This window comes from Nerophis lumbriciformis, linkage group LG17 (genome assembly GCF_033978685.3).
Source record: "Nerophis lumbriciformis linkage group LG17, RoL_Nlum_v2.1, whole genome shotgun sequence".
Classification (NCBI taxonomy): domain Eukaryota; kingdom Metazoa; phylum Chordata; class Actinopteri; order Syngnathiformes; family Syngnathidae; genus Nerophis; species Nerophis lumbriciformis.
This window is the reverse complement of record NC_084564.2, coordinates 22,863,198-22,888,376: the sequence shown is the minus strand read 5'-3', so window position 1 is coordinate 22,888,376 and position 25,179 is coordinate 22,863,198. Positions and strand designations below refer to the sequence as shown.

Sequence of the window (25,179 nt, the reverse complement as noted above, 5' to 3'; positions counted from 1 at the left end):
GGTGCTTTGTGAGAACAACCCTCATAGTATACTAGTCAATTGTGCACATAAAAGCTGTGTCAATATCAAAATATAACTTGGAATCACATTTTGGCAATCATTTGGGGTTGATTTCAACTTTAAAGAGGGTACTTCAATCACTTTTTAATTGTGTGGGAAATTGTTGTCATTCAATATCTGACGTTGCTCGAGACCAGCTGAGAGAGTATTACATTACCACAGACCGTGAATATAATTGCTTTACTGTAGGAGGAAAGCTGCCACCTGGCTGTAAGGAGACACGACGGTGTCACAAGCCTCCATCTACTCCAGGGGTGCACACACTTTTTCTGCAGGCGAACTATTTTTCAATTGATCAGGTCGAAGGGATCTACCTCATTCATACATATATCATTTATATTGTAATATTCTGGGAATGTAGGCTCACATAACTTATTTGTTTGTTTGGCTTCACGGTGGCAGAAGGGTTAGTGCATCTGCCTCACAATACGAAGGTCCTGAGTAGTCTTGGGTTCAATCCCGGGCTCGGGATCTTTCTGTGTGGAGTTTGCATGTTCTCCCCGTGACTGCGTGGGTTCCCTCCGGGTACTCCGGCTTCCTCCCACCTCCAAAGACATGCACCTGGGGATAAGTTGATTGGCAACACTAAATTGGCCCTAGTGTGTGGATGTGAGTGTGAATGTTGTCTGTCTATCTGTGTTGGCCCTGCGATGAGGTGGCGACTTGTCCAGGGTGTTTCCCGCCTTCCGCCCGATTGTAGCTGAGATAGGCTCCAGCGCCCCCCGCGACCCCAACGGGAATAAGCGGTAGAAAATGGATGGATGGATGGATGTTCTGTAATGTTTACTGCTTAAACCTTTATTGTGAAAGTATGTATCCTTACTGCTGTAACAGGATGTATTGCACTTCACTAACCGGAAGTAGGGGGAAATACCGGTGTCCGACGAAGAGGTAAAATAAATAAAGCTCCCGGGCTAAACTGAGAAATAAGTTTTCTACGTCCAGTTATTATCCAGATTAGTCTATAATACTTCTCGTGTATAGCTAATCACAACATGGTCTTTATTACACAAGAGCATGCGATACAACCACACAACAAACCCCAATGTGCGTCTGCACTCTTTTACAAGTGTTGTACCGAAATCTGTTACCCATCAGAATTTGTAACTCCAGGGGGCGATGTTCCCATGGCGTTTGTTTGATGGTTAAACGGCAAGCCCAAAGAGGAGGAGAAGAAGAACGCTTGCGTAAATAGCGTAAACTATCCTTAATGCTGAAACGTCAGTTGTCAGAATTTCAGCATTAATAATAACAATGGACTCATACTATAATGAAAGTAAGTCATTGATTTCCAGAATGTGTGTAATTTATTAATGCTGAAATTCTGACAACTGACGTTCCAGCATTAAGGATAGTTTACGCCATTTACGCAAGCGTTCTTCTTCTCCTCTTTGGGCTTGCCGTTTAACCATCAAACAAACGCCATGGGAACATCGCCCCCTGGAGTTACAAATTCCGATGGGTAACAGATTTCGGTACAACACCCGGCACAAATCTCGAAGGTGCCATTTTGAGAGTGCGTCCACATTGCTTGTTTTTTTTATTTTATAGACCTTTATTTATAAATTGCAACATTTACAAACAATTGCGAAATAATAATAATAATTTAAAAACAGTACAAAATAGCACCAGGGGGTTGTAAACTCAATAAAGTAACTAAAATAGAATGCAATATATAACAAAGTGCAAAGCCATAGGCTCACACAAGTTCAGTAATAAATTAAATTTGGAACACAGCATCATCGTTTTCATGCTTGTTGATTTACTATTCGCTGTACAGGAAATCGCGTCACGTCAACTTCCGCTTCCGTTTCGTGTGCAGTCTGCTAGCAAACTATTGAACCTGCTGAAGTTTTGTTATGGTTTACAAATAAGACGTTGGGGTTGTTTTAGGTGAACAAACACAAAGAAACATAGCATATACTTGGCATTGTCCTTATAATTCAAGTAAAGTCTTTCGAAGACTGATGGTGGCGAATATGTCGAACATTACAGCGGTTTGTTCCCCAGAGAACGGGTAAGTCTTGTTTTATTACATTTTCGACTGCAGTCAATATAGAAGTTGTGGATCACCTATTGTGTCTGATGCAAGGTCCTACTAACTTCATATCGTGTGGAAGCCATCATCTATATTTTTGTTACTGCAGTGTCGGATTCATTTACAATGATGAAGCCATATAGTGGCTCAGGTTAAATCATAAATCTCTGCATTTAGTCCCTTTATTCTACTCCTAACCAACATTTTAATAACTCAGCACAGGCTTCATCGTCTGGCGGTGGTTTGGCTTCAAGTGGGAATATGTCGAACAGACAACCGTAATATGTCAAGTATGCGGCAAAAGCGTTGCTACAAAAAGTAGCATCACTGCTAATGTGTAGCATCATTTGAAAAGTCACCCGCTAAAGAATGAAGAGTGTTTGAAACTCCGCATGTCAACATCTCGGCCGGTGCCACACCAACAAAATGCAAGCAACCATTTCCACATCAACACCGTATGAAAAAATAGTCAACAACAAAAGGAGATCACATCCGCAGGAACCTACCACATAGCGAAGGACATACACTATTTGATTTCCTATTATGCAGCTCATTTTTATTTCACAATTATTGAAATATTTGTGTGACATCATGCACAATAGTGCACTTTATATGTTTTAAAATATTGTAGTGGCGTTCTGTACAAAAAGTGCACTTTAATTTAGTGTTGTTTTTATTTGTCATCTTAGTGACATCATGCACAAACGTGCACTAATAGCTTTTTTTTAAATTTCTCTGACAATCTTGCACTTTCTGTTTTGAAATGACATGAATGTTTGTGCCGCTGCTTAATAACTGTTTAATAAATACAGTTTTGGTCAATTGACTTAGTTGTGATTTCCCTCTCTGCATGAAAGTTTAAAATGAGCATATATTAATGCAGTATGAAGAAGAATGTTTTGATGTAGACACATAGAATCATCATTCTGCTGTGATTGTATGCATCAAGTGTTCATTCAAGGCTAAGGCAAAATATTGAGATATATATTGTGTATCATGACATGGCCTAAAAATATTGAGATATTAATAAAAGGCCATATCGCCCAGCCCTACTGTAAACCTAACCAATTACCATTACCTTGGTCAATTAAAATTGTGCTTCTGTGTCTGGTTTCCTGTTTCATTGATAACACTCGAAGAAGATGCCATAGAGTGTAAAAGCCAAATGTGTGTTTTCTTCGCTAACTCACTCCACTACGTGTGTTGTGCAGTTTGAAGGCTGAAGTCGTTTTGCTTGTTCTGTTGTTTCGGTATGCAGATGCACACTTTTAGTGGGTTCCTTCACGCTGCATGTTGAGTTATGTTAAAAGTTAAAGTACCAATGATTGTCACACACACACTAAGTGTGGAAAAATTATTCTCTGCATTTGACCCATGTGAGTCATCTCACCGCATTGTATCTCTCCTGTCTCACAGAGATCGAGATTCCCCTTTGCCAGGAAACAAAGGTAAACATTAACTTATTAATGCCTGCCATCCCGCCTTCTTGAGTTTTCCCAGTAGATGCAGTAGCGTGTTTTGCTGCCCAGCTTTTTAACATTCCATGCATTCACGACAATAGTCTCACCCAAAATACGCTTAATTGGCGTGTACCTGACATTTTCATTGTTTATATTGTTTTCAGGTTTAGTTAACTTTTAGGGATTTGCGATATGGCTTAAAATCTATGCTGTAATATATATTGCAGAGTCTTGCAATAACAATATATATCACAATATATTGTTTGAAATGTAAAAGATAACATAACCATTTCAAAATGGGTTACAAAGTAGGGGGGCACAAAAAAAAATCGATGCACATCCAAATCGCGATTCTTATTCACTCTGATTCTAAGTGAATTCATAATTTAAGAAATAAATAAATTAATATAAATATATATATATATATATATATATTTATATATAAATTCACACCCCTACTACCGGTACAAAGGGTCCTAATTTGGCTGCTGACGTATGCGGTAACATATTGCGTCATATCTGGTTGTATTTTGTCAAAACTTTTCTTTTAATAAAATGTACTTGCCACTTCTTCTTCTGTTTTTTGGATACTTTGCATTAGATTTAGCGATACTAGAAATGTGGGTATTGATCAGTAATCAATCCAATACCAAGTTGTTTCAGGAGCAGTGTTGGTCATACCAATGCTTTTTTAAAGATCATTGAATGATTAAAGTTTTGATCCCAATTATAATCTGACAAAACCACAGAATGGCAGTGTAACATATCAATTCAATATTGATTAAATATATCCTATTGGTTCTAAATTAAATCCTTTTGTTTTTTCCCTTAAAGTCCTCCTGTGTCGAGGGACTTATTTCCTGAGTTTGTAAACAATAACAAATACGACAAATCATTTTCTGATAGTAAAAAAATATAACCACTGAAGTATCGACCATATACTGATATTTTACTTTGTAGCGTGCGTTGCTGTCGATATTTGTATCGATCCACCCACCTTTGTTTACATTCAAGAGCTCCAGTTTAGCGGTTAGCATATCCTTCTACGGTGTGTAGTGTAGCATGTTTATTATGTTTGTCATGAAACTTGTAAGAAACATATTTTATTTGCCACCTAGAGGCAAGGATTGCTGATTTAGAAGTGGCTTTGCACTGTGGAGGGCATTGGTCGCTAGCGAGAATGCTACATTGCATTAAAGACGTGTTTGTTCGTTTGTCGGTACACAGCTAGAATGTGTCATCAACAGGCATGTCATGATATACCGGTAGTATTAATAGCTCTATCGTCAGCCAAATTTATTTATTTCATTTTGTATATTCTTTATATTGTGCAACCCTGTTCAGTTTAAAGCTTAACTAATACCTACTTTTTCATTTGTTACAGATAATCTCACAGAAAGTGACAACAGCAGCTCAGGTAAGACAATAACTAATTATTAATCATATGTTTTTATCTTACTGTGTATTATTTTATATTTAATTAAGCTATTGTTTATCTTACATTCAGCACTTATTTATTACCGCACTTGTTTTTTTATTTAGATATTTTACCATATTTATTAGAGATGTCAGATAATGGCTTTTTTGCCGATATTCCGATATTGTCCAACTCTTAATTACCGATTCCGATATCAACTGATACCGATATATACAGTCTTGGAATTAACACATTATTATGCCTAATTTTGTTGTGATGCCCCGCTGGATGCATTAAACAATGTAACAAGGGTTTCCAAAATTAATCAACTCAAGTTATGAAAAAAAGTGCCAGCATGGCACTGCCATATTTATTATTGAAGTCACAAAGTTTTTTTTTTTTTTTAACATGCCTCAAAACAGCAGCTTGGAATTTGGGAGGGGGGTGTATATTGTAGCGTCCCGGAAGAGTTAGTGCTGCAAGGGGTTCTGGGTATTTGTTTTGTTGTGTTTATGTTGTGTTACGGTGCGGATGTTCTCCCGAAATGTGTTTGTCATTCTTGTTTGGTGTGGGTTCACAGTGTTGCGCATATTTGTAGCAGTGTTAAAGTTGTTTATACGGCCACCCTCAGTGTGACCTGTATGGCTGTTGACCAAGTATGGTTGGCATTCACTTGTGTGTGTGAAGAGCCGTAGATATTATGTGATTGGGCCGGCACGCAAAGGCAGTGCCTTTAAGGTTTATTGGTGTTCTGTACTTCTCCCTACGTCCATGTACCACTCCGTACAGCGGCGTTTTAAAAAGGCATACATTTTTCTTTTTGAAAACCGATACCGATAATTTCCGATATTACATTTTAAAGCATTTATCGCCGATATTATCGGACATCGCTAATATTTATATAGTCTTTTTTTCCCCACATTATTTTTGTATTATAACTAAATCATTACTTTGATTATTTCTTCTTAGTTTTTTGCATGGTTATTTCTGTAACCAAATACTACTACTTATTTACTGTACGTGTTAAACATAGGAATGGAAAAACCTACCTAATTGTTCAGACCTCGAGGAAGGGGCAGGATTTTTAAAAAAAGGCTCTGCTTCTTACTACTCCCTTTCGGACATGTTGAACTGTGCGAGTGTCAACATGAGATGTACCCCAATGTTGTTAGCATATCCTAAATAGAGTAAATAATCTTTGCTTTCCTTTTAGAAACCGAGACAACCAGCGAGGACAGTTCTGACGAACAGGCGGATGGAGAGGACGATAAAGGTGAGAGGCATCAATAGTTTATCGTCACATCGTGCAGTTGATTATTGCTGATATTAACAACATATTGCTTTGCTATAGTATTGTTGTATTATTATTAAAGTTATAATACTGCAGTGTAGTCACTGTGTTTTGAATAATCACTAGGTGGCAATACTAATACAAAAGATGAAGCAAAAGAAGGAGAAGGTAAGCACAAAAAGTATGGCGTCTTATCACCAGATAATGCTTGTAACTCAAATATGTTGAATAAAGAAGGTAAATCTTTCTTTGCAGGAAAAGCTGTAGAGTCTCAAAACGGTGAGGCACCTGGCATACATACAGAAAAACCACCAGAAAATGGTATAAAGAAAAATGTGTTTTTAAGCAAGGGTTGTCAAAAGTATCGATACTTTGATATCAGGTCGACAAAACTTCGATACCTGCTTTTTTACTTTGTCGTCAGTACCGTATTTTCATGTATATATCAGTATAATTTTGCCTTAGCGAGCTGCTTCAATTCTCTTTTCACATCGTCATTATAGGGTATTGTTTGTAGAATTTTGACGACAAACATTAATTTATTCCATTTTGGAATGAGGCTGTAACATAACCAAATGTGGAAAAAGTGAAGCACTGTATATACTTTTCCTGATGCACTGTAACAATACACACTAACTTTTAATATCTGCCAACCATTTTTCGACTTGCAGAGGCTGGCGTCGCTTCTCCAGATCATTTAAATGGGAAAGGTAATGTAAATGATTAAACACATAAATGTGATGTTTTCCTCATCCTGTTGTCATTTCACGCCATGTAATTTCAGCAGCAGAGAAGAACACCCACGTATGCTGTGAAAAATGCAAAGACATACAACAGGTGAGCTCACCCATGTTTTACGGGGCCAGTTGTAGTACTGTAGTGTGTGTAAAGCGGTGCTTCTCAATTATTTTCTGTTATGCCCCTCTTAGGAAGGAGAAAACATTTTGCGCCCCACTCTCCGCCATGACTATAAACGTACAAAAGTATAATTTGGCTACAACATTTTTATAAGTACACCTCTGCACATCGCTGTATCCTTATTAAACAAAGAAAGAAAATGAATCCACTTACAACAAAGAATGGTTTTATTACATTGTGGTTTTAGTCCATAACAGGAAAAGTTTAAACTGCATCAATTGACCTGAAATTCAAAGAAATTAAAACTAAAAATACAACTAAATACAGTCAATAACCACTAGGCCACCTACTCAGTGGCCTAGTGGTTAGAGTGTCCAGCCTGAGATGGGTAGGTTGTGAGTTCAAACCCCGGCCGAGTCATACCAAAGATTATAAAAATGGGACCTATTACCTCCCTGCTTGGCACCCAGCATCAAGGGTTGAAATTGGGGGTTAAATCACCAAAAATGATTCCCGGGCGCGGCCACTGCTCTCCTCACCTCCCAGGGGGTGAACAAGGGGATGGGTCAAATGCAGAGGACAAATTTCACCACACCTAGTGTGTGTGTGACAATCATTAGTACTTTAACTTAACTTTAAATCATAATACATTTGAATTGATCAGCAACATTAACTCCATTGCACAATATATAAAACACTTTAACCTACAAAACAGTTTGGGTTATTTTTTTTTTTTAAATCAAATTGAGGAAGTCAGGATTAACTGCTTAAATAGACACATTTTGCAGTGCACAGCTTTGGGGTTTGAAGCATGATACTGATGAAGCATGTTCCCCGGGGTCACACGCGCACATACTAGCACTAATACTACTATTTGAGAAGCATCGGTGTAAAGGAATATGGCCATGTTAAAATCAAAAGCTTGACCAAAAAATGTTCAACAATAGTCGAATTGTGTTACATTTGGACAAAATTACTGTACATTTGCAGAGTCAGGGGATGCAATAAGTGATACTAATCAGAACTACAGTATAATCCTAATTAAAATGTTTAATGTGAGAAAAGTATTGACACAACCGAATTGTTCTGTTGCTTTTGTGTTGAATGTAATCTATGTATTTACTTGTGTGTAGACTCATGGCAGTGAATTGGTTACACCCAAGATAATCAAGGGAAGTTATCAGTAAGTTGGGCTTCTCCAAAATCATGCCTTACTTACTTACGCGTGCACAATCCTACAGAGTGTGTGTGCGTGTGTGTTGCAGAGTGCAGCTGGAAGGAGAAGGGATATACGAGTGTTCGGTCACCAGGCTGGTGTTTGAAGCATCTGAGCGAGTTCTCGTACGATACTCCATCGTGTCCTGGTCCAAGTATGGCTCGTACCTTAAGGAGTCCTGGAAACTGGCTGGACCTATCTTTGACGTGGAGACGGACAAAGACGCGTCCGTCCTGAAGTCCATCCAGTTTCCTCACTCTATCTGCCTGGCCGGTGAGCAAACGCCTTTCTTCTGTCAATGGACTTCTATACTGAATACCTTTCTCTCTAAAAGTTTAGGTGTACATTTTTGGTACCTTTTTTGTCTAAAGAGAGCCTTATTGTTGTTTCAAAATATACATAAATGATATACAAATGCATGTTGATGACACATTTTTGCTGTATCCCGCAAAATTGACAGCAACCTCAAAGCAATGCAGCATTCTTGCTAGCGAACTAACGGCTAATGTCACTTCACAGAGCTAAGCCACTTCTAAGTCAGCAATCCTCGACTCCAAGTAAACAATATTTATTACAAGTGTCATTATCACTGGAGGACAAGGAATAGCTAAACATGCTATACTACACACTTTTAGGAGGATAATAATAATAATAATAATGAATTGCATTTGTAACGCACTTTACATTTGTTAAAATCTCAAAGTGCTACAAAGTATTACAAAAAAAATAGAAAGTAAGAATATATAATAAAAAAATTAAAATAGAAATGAAATCATGACACACATTAGATAAACACTAGATAAAACAGAAAAAGATAAAAATAGAAATAAGAGCATGAAAGCACTGGATAAAACAGATAGGAAAGCAGTGCATTTAAAAACAAGAAGGCAGAGAAATAAAATAAAAGCTGTGCTAAAAAGGTGGGTTTTTAGTTCCTTCTTAAAATGGTCGACCGACTGTGGTGCTCTAAGATGGTCGGGGAGAGCGTTCCAAAGTTTGGGAGCGGTCGAGCAGAAAGCCCGGCGGCCCATAGATTGTAACTTTGTCCTGGTGGGTTTGAGGAGGTTAGTGTTTGAGGAGCGGAGGTTGCGGGTAGGAGGTTGAGGGGAAACTAGGTCCTTGAGGTAGGAGGGGGCGTTGCCGTAGATGCATTGGTGAGTCAGCAGGTTAATCTTAAATTGGGTCCGTGATGCAATAGGGAGCCAGTGGAGTGATTTGAGAATAGGTGTGATATGATCACGCTTGCGTACTCTCGTCAGGATCCTCGCTGCGCTGTTTTGAATGTACTGGAGCTTTTTGATGCTCTTTTTGAGGACCCTGACGAGAAGTGCGTTGCAGTAATAAAGCCTGGAGGAGATGAAGGCATGGACGAGTCTTTCAGTGTCGGCTGGGGCGGGTGAGGGGCAGAGTCTTGAGATGTTGCGGAGGTGAAAGAAAGAGGTTTTGCACAGATGGTTGATGTGGGCTTCAAAGTTCAGGTGGGGGTCCATTTTCACTCCCAGGTTGGTGACAACTGGGGAGAGTGGCAGGTCCTGTCCAGAGAAGGTGATGCTGGTTATGGGACATGTGTTGATCTGGTGTGGGGTGCCAATTTTCATGACCACTGTTTTTGAGCTATTGAGCTGCAGGAAGTTGATGCTCATCCATGCCTTTATCTCCTCCAGGCAGGTGGTGAGAATGGAGAGGGGCTAATCGCTAAACTAGAGCTCTTAAATGTAAAAAGAGGTGGGCGGATTGATACAAATTTCAACAGTAACAATAGTTAAGTTTAGTATTTTATTATCAAAAATATTTTGTTATTTTTGTTATTGATTGCAAACCCAGGAAATATGGGCAAAATCCAAATAATTTATCTCCATGCCAATTTTAGGAAATAATTTAAATAATTAATATTGTTACATCGCTATCCTGTGTTTTTGTTTGATTATAATAGATCAAAAATGAATTCATTCAATGATAGCTAAAACATGTGACAACAGAAAGTAACCAGCTATTAACAGTAAATTAGCAAGTCGATTAATCATAGTTTTGAGGAAATAATACAAGCAGAAATTATGTCAGCAGCTAAATTTATAGCTTTTGTAACCCATTTTGAAATGGTTCAATTATCATTTGCAAAGCAAATAATATATTGTGATGTAATTTGTTATCACAGATTATGTCGCAATACATATTTTACGACATATCGACCCAAAATCATAATAATATTAATATATATATTAGGGGTGTAACGGTACGTGTATTTGTAATGAACCGTTTCGGTACGGGGGTTCCGGTTCGGTTCGGAGGTGTACCGAACGAGTTTCCACACGGACATATTAAGTAGCGTAACGCAGGTGTGTAAACAATGCACACCGAGGCACAACACATGGCATGCTAGCAGCTAACGGGCTACGATAGACTGACCATACGTCCTCTTTTCACCGGACATGTCCTCTTTTGCGGAGCTGTCAGAGGGCAGAGTTTCTTAAATGTCTCAAATGTCCGGCATTTTGAGTTAGGGTTGCGTGTATTTTCAATGTACGTTCAGGGTTAAGAAGGGGTTAAAAACAAAACAAATTGTGCGCGCAGCAGCATTCGTGAGTGAGGGGCAGAGACAGAGAGAACGAGAGAGTTATGATAAACGCGCATGCGTCGCCAGGCTCTGCTTTTTATCCATAGATTAATCAGATTACATTTTTTATTATCAATAGCAGGGGTGTCAAAAGTGTGCCCCGGAGGCCATTTGCGGCCCACAGCTAATGTTTTAAAGGCCCACGGCACATTCTAAAAATACTATTAAAATAAACAAAAACATAACAAAAGTGAAATAAAAAAGCTTAAAGGTTAAATGTAATTTAGAAAAAGTTGCAATGTTGGCTAATAAAACAAAGCTGTTTTTTTTTCTTTCAAACTGTCATTGCTCAAAACATAATATTGAATCAAAATCAATGTTATTATGAATTATTGACCTATCCAAGGTTCCGATTACTTCACATCAAATATTCCACTAAGAAAAATATTTTTGGTGGAAGATTTTGCATTTGGTAAATAAATAACCCAAAAAATGTATATTTTATTGTTTTCTTACTGTACCGAAAATTAATCGAACCGTGACCTCTAAACCGAGATACGTACCGAACCGAAATTTTTGTGGACCGTTACACCCCTAATATATATACATATAATCTATTTTATAGCTGGCAACCACTATTAGTGTTCGACTGTGGCGTAATTGGGGTACGGTAATTCAATTCAAAAGCTTTTTTTTTCTTTGACTCACTGCCGCCAGAGAAGCCTGCCTTACACTTGGGAGACATAATGAGGTGGAGAAAGTAAACTAAGGTTATCCTTGCTCAGTATAGCTGTGCAGGAGCACACACTGTATTGCTCTGCCGCACGAGACACACACTACATTCTTGCAGCATGCTTGCTGTATTCTTCAGCCATGTGCAGGAACTAGTGGTCCAGCTAGAATATACGTCCCAAAATTAAGTTCTAAAGTTACTGCGCTTGCGACCGCTTGTACATTTGAAGGTAAACATTTGCTATTATTTGGTGTTTTGTGTGAAGTAAATTTAACTTGTAACTTTTTGCAAAAAAAGATGCAGAAAATGGGATGACCTTCGGCATGCTGCACGTCAAGAACAAGCATCCATTCATTGAACCTGCGGCGGATCACACAGGCAGCCATATTAAGTGGCACGTGACGTCTCTGTCACCCGTCGGGCCTATGGTCAAGACAAACAAGCCCGTGGAGCACCACGGGGTGGTCCTTATCTACAAACAGCTTGCTAATGACGACAACAAATATAGCTTCCATATCTACTTGGCCACCAACAGCTCTGAAATCAAGGTTGCTGAAGACTGTGTTAAAAAGTTAATTTCAATGCTGATTGGTGTCAAGGTGTGAGCGGTCACTCATCATATGTTTTTTTTACGCAGGACATACACAAGCAAGTGGGAAAATACAAAAAACGTTACATTCAGATAGAAAAACCTCCCACTTGTAAGCTGACAGAAGGAACGTATCGCCTCCTCAGTGAGCCCGAAGGGGCCATTGAACCTCAGGTTGGTTTTGTTACACCCTAAACAGTACTCTCTTCCACACTACAGCTAGGGATGGGTACCGAATTTGGTACTTTGAATTTGATTGAACACAAAGTCTCCCTACTAGTGCCTCCATGGAAATGCCCCCCTCTACCTCAAAGAACTACTCACCCCCAAATCCTCCACTCGACACCTCCGCTCCGGACAGGCTAACCTCCTCCAACCTCCGAGGACAAAGCTATGAACAATGGGAGACCGGGCTTTCTGCTCCGCCGCTCCCAGTCTGTGGAACGCTCTCCCTGACCACCTGAGGGCACCACAGACTGTGGATGCTTTTAAAAAAGGCTTAAAAACCCTTCTTTTTAAAAAAGCAATTTTTTTTAGATAAATGCATACTAGTTCTAGCTATTTGGCTGTTCTAGTTTTTATTTTTATTTATTTTTCATTATCTTTTTATTAAAAACATTTTATACACTGTTGCACTTTGAGGTTGTTTACTCAATATAAAGTGCTTTTTACAAATAAAATGTATTATTATTATTACTTTTATTGGTACCGACCAAAGTTTGTCTGTGTACCGGGTACCGGTTCACGTAAAATCAAACTGGGCCATATTTCGATACCTTTTGTTGCACCTGACATCACGTCCGGTTGCAGACTCGCCACCGGCTCAAGCACTTGGTGGGAAAACAAGCATTCAAGTACTCAGTGTGGACTCAGCCTGACTAACTCTAAGTAATCTTGCAATTTTCCATACCAACAAAGCAAGAAGGCGCTCAAATGTACAATAAGGCTACACTTTTCAAACAATAAGGCTACACTTTTCAAAATGCATTAACTTGATGCTAATTTACTTTAGATTTGCCATGTATTTTACATGACGATTTTAACGTTACAAATTTCAAACAGCTGGAGTGTACTAAAGGTAATACTTGCAGTTTAAACACTTTATAAGGCTCGACAAAATACTAGGTTGAACCTAATGGCAAAGACTACTTCCTTTTTAAGGCAACACACTGCAGTCTTTACGCTACTTTCTTCTAAGGTCTCTCGTAATCGTGACCTTACGCAAAGTCTAGTATATATATAATACAATACAGTACATGCAAATGAGACACAGATGTATAAGAAAACAAAATAACAACTGAACAGCATAGCTCAGTGTTAAATAAAAAAAAAAGGGACATTATTTTCTTAAACAATTAACATTAACACATTGGAACAACAGGAAAGTACCGAAAATTGGTACTGTCGATTGAAATGTGAAAGGTACCCATCCCTAACCTATGTTCATTGGCATAGTGATACTTCAAATGCGAATACTGTCATCTTGAGGTCGTAGGACAAACTAAGCAGAAAGTCAGTAGGTAGTCCACAGCCATTAACGCCAATCTTTTATGACCTGGTGTTAAATAAGAACCCTGGGATTCATTTGCTTCTGTAATATTGCGACGTTATGAAGTGATGGGACTTCCTGTCTGTCTGCAGGTTTTGGAGTTCACCCTGACAATGACCAAGATGAAGGGCTTTTTCGAGGTTTTCTTTGAACATCCCCCGCCTTTCCAGTTGTCTCTTATCAAAAACAACACAGACGAGACGGTGTGGTCAACCACTATCCGAGAAGGTAAGAATGAACGAATGTTGCTGACGAAACAGTTGTAGACAATAGGTTCATAATTATGTACCGTATTTTTCGGAGTATAAGTCGCTCTAGAGTATAAGTTGCGCCGGCCAAAAATGCATAATAAAGAAGGAAAAAAACATATATACGTCGCACTGGAGTATAAGTCGCATTTTTGGGGGAAATGTTTTTGATAAAACTCAACACCAAGAATAGACATTTGAAAGGCAATTTAAAATAAATAAAGAATAGTGAACAACAGGCTGAATAAGTGTACGTTATATGACACATAAATAACCAACTGAGAACGTGCCTGGTATGTTAATATAACATATTGTGGTAAGAGTCATTCAAATAACTATAACATATAGAACATGCTATACGTTTACCAAACAATCTGTCACTCCTAATCGCTAAATCCGATGAAATCTTATACGTCTAGTCTCTTACGTGAATGAGCTAAATATTATTTGATATTTTACGGTAATGTGTTAATAATTTCACACATAAGTCGCTCCTGAGTATAAGTCGCACCCCCGGCCAAGCTATGAAAAAAACTGCGACTTATAGTCCGGAAAATACGGTACTTCCATATAGTGTGTCTGGTATTATGTTTTATTGGCTGGTTTACAGGGCGTTTATTATGTGGCCCAGTAAAATCTGCCTCGCAACAAGTGGCCGTGCAAATGTGACATAACAAAGAAAACTAACCCGAGCAATTCTGTTTACATTTTATTTCAGTTGTATAATGAATCACTAACAATTAGTTTTTTCGATATTGTGAAGTTTTTAAATGTTGTCCTACGATGTACATGTGTTTCATTTGTGGACGTCTCCGCTCTGTCAGGTGACTGTGTGGGGAAGCCTGAGAAAAAATCAAGGAAAAGGAAAAACAGTAAGTTCTCTTCCAAGATGCTTTCACTTTGCACATGAACCATGAACTCATCTTGTTTTTGATTGGCCCCAAAGCACAAATAGATGGCATTTTTCTTTGCACAGGGGATGACGTAAGTTCATAGGTTGTCTGACATCGCAATGTAAATGTTTTTTTTAGGCAGAAGGAGTAGCAACCCCTCAGAAGATGAAGCAGACTATAAGAAATACAAATTAAAGGCAGAGTCAGGTAGGTTTTTTTTAACCTTTTTTTTTTACTTAACTTAATGATAATAATATATTATTGTTATAACTTAAATATGATATTAAAATAATAATTAATGTGAATTTCAATATTACCTAAATTAAGTTAAATAGGATTTTATATATGTAAAATTCAGATTTTGATATTACAACATTTTTTTTTACTTTTATGGCAGAAAATTACTATGTTAATTTCATAATCAAATTTATTATCATATTAATACTATTGTATCTTGTAATTTGACCTTTTCAATGTAATAGTATGATTCGTTTTTCTGCCGTTTAATATTAGGACTTTTTTCACCACTCAATTGCTTTTTCTTTTATGTATTACATTTTTTCTTCACAATATTGCAACTTTTCCTGAAGCCAAAATAAATAGGCCCCAACTGTGAGATTATAAACGAAAATGTGAGAAAAATCCTACTTTTGCAAAAATAGAATTATGATATTATGGGTGATTTTTTTTTTTGTAATCTTACAAAGAAATGGTCATACATTTTTGGGATTAAAGTCCAACTAAAACGACAGAAATAAATGTAATTTTCAGAGATTAAAGTTGGGAAAAAAATCAGTAAATTCAAAATTTACAAGAACAAGGTCAAAATTAAATGAAATGTAATGGATTTACAGGAACAAAATTGTATATTTTACAAAAATAAGTCCAGATATTTGAAGGGAAAATATTACAGTTAAAAGTTGTACTTTTACTAGAGTAAAATGTTTTTTTGTGAGTGAATGTTGATGTTACCAGAATACTTAATTTTACATCAGTAAAGTTCACATTTTTCATGTTTAGTTTTAGTTTTTTGTTTTTTCTCAAGAATTAAGGTGTGGTATTAGTAAAAAAAAAAAAAAAAGAACCGGTAATAATTTAAAGAAATTCAAATCGAGAATTTTTTTGTTTTCAGAGAATAAAGTTAGAATACTCTTCTTTTCCTCACAATATTGCAACTTTTCTTTGTCTTCCTGAAGCTAAAATAAATGTCAGTCGTTCTTAATTAGTCATGCAGTGACACCTTTGTGTGTATTTCTTGTCTCCTCCAAGACCACGAGAAAGTGGCCGTTCCGATCAACCAGGACCTGTCGGAGAAGCAGTTGCTGCAGGTGGCCAAACGTCTGGGCAAGGAGTGGAAACAGGCGGCCATCTTTCTGGGCTTAATCAGCCGGGAGCTGGATGACATCCAGGCGGCCGAGAAGGACGTGACCATGCAGAAGCTGAAAATGCTGGTGGAGTGGAAGAGCAAGAAGGGGCCGGGGAAGGCCACCGCCTTCCAGCTGCGCAGGTGCTTGGAGGAGCTGGACGACTTACCTGTTGATGTCCGTCAAATCCTGGAAGGTAAGGTTTAGCAGGAAACTGAAATACACTTACAAGAGCATGCAGTGTAGATAAAACTGTATTCAATGCAGCTACTGCCATCTTGTGGTGTAAATGAACATTACATCAGTGCGTTTTCTATTTGTTTTTATGTTATTTAAAGACCCTGGTGTTTTTTTACCTTTTATTTAACCAGGAAATAACCCTTTGAGACCAAAACATTTTTTTCCAGTCCCAACCAAGAGGCAGCAAAGTTTCACACAGTTACAAAAAGAAACAATATAAGTTACAAGAGGAAGTACAGATTAATTAAATAAAACGTGCACATTATTTAGGCAGTAGTCTGGACTTAAAAGCATTTCAGAAACAAACTTCTCAGTCTATTTGCAACAAGTTCCAATCAAAAGGACCTTAGTGGAGGACGGCACAGATTGACAGTTGATTTTTTGATGGAGTATAAGTCAACAGTTCTGTGTGATTCAAATATGAATGTAGGGAGGCAGTAGTCCAAGCAGAGCCTTGTAAATGAGATGGCCATCCCACTCTTGTCTTGAGTACAAGTCACAGTAATGTGTCTACAATTTATAATGGGCCTTACAGAAGCATTAGTAAAAATGTCGCAACATTGGAAGACATGAAGATGAAGCATTCATATAAAAAACACCAAATTCCTGCATGAGGTGGCGACTTGTCCGGGGTGTGCCCCGCTTTCCGCCCCAGGTGGCTGGGATGGGCTCCAGCACCCACCGCGACCCGGAACGGGACAAGCGGTAGAAAATGGATGGATGGAAAATCCTGCACAGATTTAAAAGAAGTTGCCTAGACAAGGCGCCTTTTTACTTTAAAAGAAAAACACAACCTATCACAGAACAAAAAAAACCTAAGTTTTAAATTCTTCAAAAGTTTTTCTATGTGTGGTTTAAAAAGTGACGGGAGTCGTAATGTACCATATTTTTCGGACTATAAGTCGCTCCGGAGTATAAGTCGCACCGGCCGAAAATGCATAATAAAGAAGGAAAAAAACATATATAAGTCGCACTGGAGTATAAGTCGCATTTTTTGGGGGAAATGTATTTGATAAAACCCAACACCAAGAATAGACATTTGAAAGGCAATTTAAAATAAATAAAGAATAGTGAACAACAGGCTGAATAAGTGTACGTTATATGACACATAAATAACCAACTGAGAACGTGCCTGGTATGTTAACATAACATATTATGGTAAGAGTCATTCAAATAACTATAACATATAGAACATGCTATACGTTTACCAAACAATCTGTCACTCCTAATTGCTAAATCTGATGAAATCTTATACGTCTAGTCTCTTACGTGAATGAGCTAAATAATATTATTTGATATTTTACGGTAATGTGTTAATAATTTCACACATAAGTCGCTCCTGAGTATAAGTTGCACCCCCGGCCAAATTATGAAAAAAACTGCGACTTATAGTCCGAAAAATACGGGAGTTGCCATGGTATTTTAATTCTTGTATCACCTCTATGACAGTCCTTCCTAGTAGGGGTGTCTCGATCGGATTTTGATATTGGATATCGGTCCAATATCAGCAAAACAACAAGTATCGGATGATTGCATTTAAATGCTCTGATACAAGCAGTCCTTCAGCGTGTTTCCTTGTGCAAACCTGGACAGACAGTTAACGTCCAGATGTTCTCCAATGGGCACACAAGTTTAAGCTTTCCTTGTGTTTTGGTCAAGTTTTTTAAATTAGGTAAACATGGTAGGCTTTTGACTCCTGAGAGCTTGCAGCTACACAACAGCTAAGCACACGAGCTAGACATACTCACTGGGAAAAAAATCCTTAATTGAACAATAATGGAGTCTAAAACCCCTCATTTGTCAAATTAAACAAGTATCAAAAAATTATCTTTGCATATTACTTACACATACAAAGTCTCCAAGGCAGAAGCGTATCCACTGACAAAATGATCAACTTTTTGCATCATACCCTTAATTTAATGAATTATTGTGACCACTAGGTGTCACCTTCTATCAAAAGGTTTTTATGCCTACCATTATTTTTGGAGTTTCGCTGGATCAAACTCTTTCTAACATCCCACACTAAATTTTCTAAAAGATGTACAGTGATTCCTGCTGATATCATATCGGATTGGTATCGGTATCGGCCACCACTCTAGGTTCCAATATCGGGATCACAACAGAAGTGGAAAAAGTTGCATCAAGACACTGCTGGAATAGTCTGGGGAATCTTTTTCTTACAGTTTGAAAACATTAGCTTAGTGTTCCCATCCAATCAACTTTATTTACAGTATATAGCACATTTCAAACAACTATAAAAAAAATAACAAAGTGCTGCACAGTAGTTCAAACACACATTTAAAAGCAGGATAAAAACTAAGGACAGTCAAGTGTACGAAACATTTAACTAAACATAGAATAAATATGTAAAATACGTAAAAAGAACAAAAAAAACAAGATCACGCAACTCTAATGCTGGTTTAAAAGCCAATGAGTAAAAATATGTTTTCAGACATGATTTGAAAGTCATTAAAGAGGGAGACGTCCCAATAACCAGAGGGAGATAGTTCCAAAGTTTCGGAGCCACAGCAGAAAACGCACAATCCCCTCTGAATTTGAATCGTGTTTTTGCGATGACAATGTGAAATTGATCAGCAGACCTTAGAGATATTGTGGGGGTGGAGATTTTTCAGAGGTCTGGAATAAAGAATATTTAAAGGTGCCATGTGTAATAATGTGGCCAGATATGGTACTGCAATCAAGGTCAAAATTGTGTAGTCCCCTCCCACTCTCCATGACTGAGGTTGCCAGATACGCAGCCGAATCCGAATCCTTCTCCAAATAACTTCAAATGGCAATCGACGAGTCCTACGCTGTAGGTTTCTCTTGTTTATGCTTCTTGCAAGATGGTTTACTATGTAAATATGACACATTTTACAAATGTCGATTAGCCAAATGTATTTGTAAAGTTACGCAGCAATATTTTCGTCGGGAGTCGGGTCAGATTGTTGGCATTACCCTGATAAAATGTCTGGTTTGACCGCACGGACCACCATCGAAATAATTATTTATAATAATATATTATATATCGCATATCTCATTTGATGGCAAGCCAAGGCCAACAGTAAAATTACCGCCACATTTTGTTCAGCAAAACTCCATGTTGCATTCAACTTGACGCACTGCATTCTCTTCCATAAACGCACATCACCATCTTTCAGTGCAAAGTGCAATTCTATGAGCCAACCCACGTTACACACAAACCACGTTACGCATAAAACATATAGCCTACTACCATGTCAATACACAAAGTAGAAAATCATTTCATGTAGTGCATTATATTGTGCCAAGCTAATACCAACCCATATGTGTTTGATGCACATACAGTACCAGAAACCGCAATTAATGTTGGAACGCATTTCCTCAGCGTATTGCCATATAGAGAACAAAATAGGCACTGGCACTCCCCATATCCACATAGGTTTTATTTGTCGAAAATATATTTTGCCCTGTCAGTTGGATGACACATGGACATACAGGCTAACGGGCATATATTTCCCCCGTTACCCTATATGTCGATGTGTCATTGACCAGGCTAGCATGATAAGCATTACACTAGTGTGATGGTGCTTTGTTCCTAAGCATTCGTTGCACGAACACACTAGCTTTGTTAGACAAGGTCATAGACTGTATTGGACAATATAGTTTACATACGAAATATCAATTTGCATTTATTACAAATAATAACAAAACGTAAATGCCTGACTTATCTATCAAGGAGGAAACTAGCAAGTTTGGCATTAGATGAAAAAAATCTTCTCCGCCTTCAATCGTCTCCATCTTTCAAAGGCATCCCCGATACAAATCCTCGTTTTGTTCCTGGCTTTGTAATGAATAAGTTGACAATTGTAACGACGCCTTTTAGATTTACTAAGGTCTGAAATGTTTAGTAACTTTACCAGTGGCAGGAGCTCGACGAAGGTGACAGTGCGTAACTGGCAACCTGGATGTGACACTCTCACAGACTTTCTAATTGGTCAAACGGTGAAAGGCGGTGCATCGAAATGAAAACAATAACACGATTTCAGGGCTGTAAATCAAATTTTTAAATGAGCATATCCCGGCTGAACTACTGTTATAGAGGTATTCAAAAAGAACATGATTTATTAATGCCTTTTGACATATCAGGGCCATTTGACATTAAGTTATTACATATGGCACCTTTAAAACCAAACAATAACATTTTAAAATGAATTCTAAAATGAATTGAGAGCCAGTGAAGGGATGCTAAAATGGATATAATGTGCTCATGTTTTTTTTGTGCTAGTTAAAAGGCGAGCAGCATTTTGGACTAAGTGCAATCGAAAGATTGAGGCCTGCTTCACTCCGACATAAAGTGAGTTCCAGTAGTCCAAACCTTCCATCCATCCATCCATTTTCTACCGCTTATTCCCTTCGGGGTCGCTGGAGCCTATCTCAGCTACAATCGGGCGGAAGGCGGTGTACACCCTGGACAAGTCGCCACCTCATCGCAGAGCCAACACAGATAGACAGACAACATTCACACTCACATTCACACACTAGGGCCATTTTTTTTTTAGTGTTGCCAATCAACCTATCCCCAGGTGCATGTCTTTGGGCAGCACGGTGGAAGAGGGGTTAGTGCGTCTGCCTCACAATACAAAGGTGCTGAGTAGTCTGGGGTTCAATCCCAGGCTCGGGTTCTTTCTGTGTGGAGTTTGCATGTTCTCCCCGTGACTGTGTGGGTTCCCTCCGGGTACTCCGGCTTCCTCCCACCTCCAAAGACATGCAAAAGTAGTCCAAACCTGATAAAATAATAACATGGATTACCTGCTCAAAGCCGTTAAAGATAAAACTAATTTAATTATTACTAAAAGTCCAAAATGATAAAAACTGGATCAAGCAACAGCGTTAATCTGTTGTTTCCATTTAAAATCATTGTTAAACTTAAAACCAAGATTGTGACTGTGTGGGTTCCCTCCGGGTACTCCGGCTTCCTCCCACCTCCAAAGACATGCAAAAGTAGTCCAAACCTGATAAAATAATAACATGGATTACCTGCTCAAAGCCGTTAAAGATAAAACTAATTTAATTATTACTAAAAGTCCAAAATGATAAAAACTGGATCAAGCAACAGCGTTAATCTGTTGTTTCCATTTAAAATCATTGTTAAACTTAAAACCAAGATTTGTGACAGTGGGTTTAAAATGGATGCATCAGGAGGTCCAGAAGTGAGCATTCTGGTTTACATTTGAGCCAAATAAAAGGATTTTAGGGAAGTTTACCGCCAACCATGCTTTTATATCCTCAAAACAAATCTGGTCAGCATTAAAAACTAACTTAAACCGTACAAGTAAATAATTGTGTCATCTGCATTGAAATACATTCAGCGTCAAACACATTTGGACCCAAATCATTAATGTAAGAGGGGCCCCAAAACAGACCTCTGGGGCACCCCCTTGTTTTTTAATGTCAACCAACTAAAGTCGAGTTAAAAAACGTAGACCGACATTATCTTTTCTTCCAGTTGAACTTCCTCTACAGCAGTTTTTTTAAGTCTGTTATGTTGTCAGGTGATAGTATGCGGAATACTTCTGTACAAAATATAATCGAGTTATCAATAGTATTTCTTTTTCTTTTTTTTTTTGAGGCGGACGATTTATTTCCACAATAGGGGGCATGGCAGTAAGTAATTGGGAACTACTGCTCATGTAGTTCCAATACTTTTTGTCCATAAAGTGAAAAGACGTAGAAGAGAAGAAATCAATATGTAGTATAGTTTAAATGTCTTCTTCTTCTGTCGTGTGTCTAGATTTTCAGCTCTGTTGAGGCAAGCCAGGTCAACGTGTAGGTCAATCAGACCTTGTTCGCCATTTGGTGGCCGGTGTTTGGGGCAGCTAGTTACTATATGCTCTACTGTCTGGACTGGGTCCCTACACTCGCAGGAGGCATCTTCCGCAAGTCCCCACCTCTTCAGACCGCAAAAAGCCTAGTTGGTTTAGCGTTACTGCAGCTCAACGTTGAAGGCCTTACCACCGCTAAACTCAATGTCATCGAACAGATCGCCATTAAAAACAAGGCGACTATAGTTCTACTGCAGGAGACTCACATTGAAAACAAGTTTAAATGTGATTTTATTTGATGCAACTTAACCATTAACTTGACCATTAACACTAATCAATGAAAGTTTATTTTGTTTTCCACTTTCAGACATGATCAACGAAGAAGACAAGGGACCATCTTAAATAGATTTTGTTTAGGTCTACTTTAAAAACTGACATCCAGGGGAGGAAAGTGCTCACCTTCATCTCGAAGAAAATGTTCTCTTAGTTCCTCTTTTATTGGACAATCTCTGAACACCCCAATCGGAATTTTTTTTTTGACTGTAAGAATTATTCAGAGTTGTGTACGGACAGACACTAACCACTATCAAACATTGAGCATTACACCAAAAACAACTTTTAATATTTAATGTGGCACATCTGCCTCGTAGTGTGGACAGATCTCGGTTGGAGCATCTCTGCATGGAGTTTGCTTCTCCGAATTGACTGAATCGTCAGGAGGTGTGAATCTTTGTCTACTTGTGTCCTGTGGTGGACATGCGACCAGTCTACGGTATACCCTGCCTGTCACCTGAAAGTCGGCTGGGATAAGCTCTAGCTCAGGGGGGGTCCAAAGTGCAGCCTACGGTATACCCTGCCTGTCACCTAAAAGTCGGCTGGGATAAGCTCTAGCTCAGGGGGGGTCCAAAATGCAGCCTGCAGAAATGTTTTTTTTAACGGCCCGCCGCACATTGTAAACATACTATTACAAAAACACAAAGTGGAATAATAGAGCAAATAAAGTGTAAAGTAAAGGAAAAAAGTTGAAAGAAAAGGAAAAACGTTGAAAGAAAAGGAAAAAAGTTGAAATGTTGACACTAAAAACTAGGGATGCAAGATGTTTTTTTCCCAGGCCAATATAGATACAGATAGCTTCCTGCTCCTCAAAAACGATACAGATAACCAAATAACTTATTAACCCAGCTATTATTTTTCAAATGTAATTTGTGCTCATGCAACTTTCTTTGCATTTGGCTTTTTTGGCAGCTTCTCCAGCATGGTTTTCAAAACATGCTGGCAGTCCAGGTGGCTGATAAGGTTTGATGTTTCGACGAAGTGTTTGCAGAACATTCGGTGTAAAACAGCCTGCAAAATGTTTGCGACACGTGCTTTAGTTGCTCACTCTAACCTAGTACGAGCAATCTTGCATCATTGTAGCTTTTTTAAATTATTATTTTTTGCTCCCATCCAGGCTGCTTTTTATCTTAAAAAAATAATTAAATATATATATACAGTGTATGTGTGTGCATATATATATATAAATTTATATATGTATATATATTAATTTATATATGTATGTATATATATATATATATATATATATATATATATATATATATATATATATATATATATATATATATATATATATATATATATATATATATACTGTATAATAGTCGAGGTTTCTGTGGTTTATCCGTTATACAGTGCTAAATACCGGGGTTTTATAATTTTATAAAATCCGCTGACGAGCAGGGAAACCTGCGAAACAGGCTTGTAGGGATGATCTAGCCTCTGTGTTTTTTCCTGACCTAACGTGTATATGTGTATGTATATATATATATATATATATATATATATATATATATATATATATATATATATATATACACACAATTTATATATTTTTTTAATACTGGCTTTGACAATGAAATATATCAAAAGGGCCTAAGAATCTTGATTTTTCAGTGCGCGACCCTCGGTGTAAAAATCTTGGACACCCCTGCTCTCGCTTACCCATTCACCCACTCTTGACTATTATGTTGTAACAGTAGCTACTTACTGTATGATGAATAGCTGCAATGCAGTCTTTTACAGATTACTATTTATTTTGTCAGAGTTGCAGGAGTGCTATTGCTGTTTTTAAGGACCTACTGTAAAAAGCTAGTCAAAGATCATCTTTGTGACAGCACTGTTTTAAAATCTGCTGCAAAAATGTGAGCCTCACCCAAGTTTATTGAACTGAACTCGCAGTTGAATAGCCTAAAATGGTCAAAAGAGGACCTAAAATGGAACCTTGTGCAACACTACTAGTGTGATTAAAGACGTCGAACAAATCACTGACTGCATCTGAAGTACACAAGTTACAGCAACACTTTAGTTACATGAATCACATTATTACAAACAATAGCTGCCAAAAAGAAGAGTACTTAAAGGGGTGCCTTGAGGAACGTCTCAGGTACGTAATTCTCAAATTTGGACCCAAGTGTTCTATGTTAGCTGGCAAGGTTCAAATGTCAAAGCAAGGGTCTGCCAATGTGGTCCAAGTTCATCTGTACCACAGGAGCACTCTAGTGTTTTTTTTTTATTTGCTGCAGAAATGTTTGTCTCCCAAGTTTTGAAATGAACTTGGGGGCCGGTATGGATTTGGCCCCGGGGCCGCCAATTGAATAGAACTACCCTATATCCCTGTGTCACTAATGGCTTAATTTTTTGTACTTTTATATTTGTTTGTAAATAAGTAAACATTGACTACGTTAAACAAAACCTGTATGCTGGCATTATTTTTCTTATTTTATTATACATGAATTTGCTACATTGATTTGACTTACAGTATGTGTACAACAACATAGGCTATGTTCCCTTTTCAAAAATCAATTTTTA

At 37.9% G+C, this 25,179-nt stretch overlaps 1 protein-coding gene across 2 annotated transcripts; it reads left to right on the top strand.

The window, feature by feature from the left end:
• Positions 1–1,875: 1,875 nt before the first annotated feature.
• LOC133614643 (uncharacterized) lies at positions 1,876–23,813 on the top strand. Of its 2 annotated transcripts, none has more exons than XM_061972783.2 (17): positions 1,876–2,077; positions 3,515–3,546; positions 4,943–4,975; positions 6,189–6,248; positions 6,393–6,434; positions 6,522–6,545; positions 6,938–6,976; positions 7,054–7,103; positions 8,258–8,307; positions 8,390–8,613; positions 11,925–12,175; positions 12,265–12,390; positions 13,858–13,993; positions 14,838–14,885; positions 15,045–15,113; positions 16,176–16,466; positions 22,682–23,813. In XM_061972783.2, exons 1-17 carry the CDS (start codon positions 2,028–2,030, stop codon positions 22,714–22,716), a joined length of 1,560 nt encoding a protein of 519 aa, XP_061828767.2. In that variant the 5' UTR covers positions 1,876–2,027; the 3' UTR covers positions 22,717–23,813. The 2 variants fall into 2 exon arrangements, with proteins under 2 accessions (XP_061828767.2, XP_061828765.2); XM_061972781.2 differs by having other exon boundaries at positions 7,051–7,103.
• Positions 23,814–25,179: the final 1,366 nt, after the last annotated feature.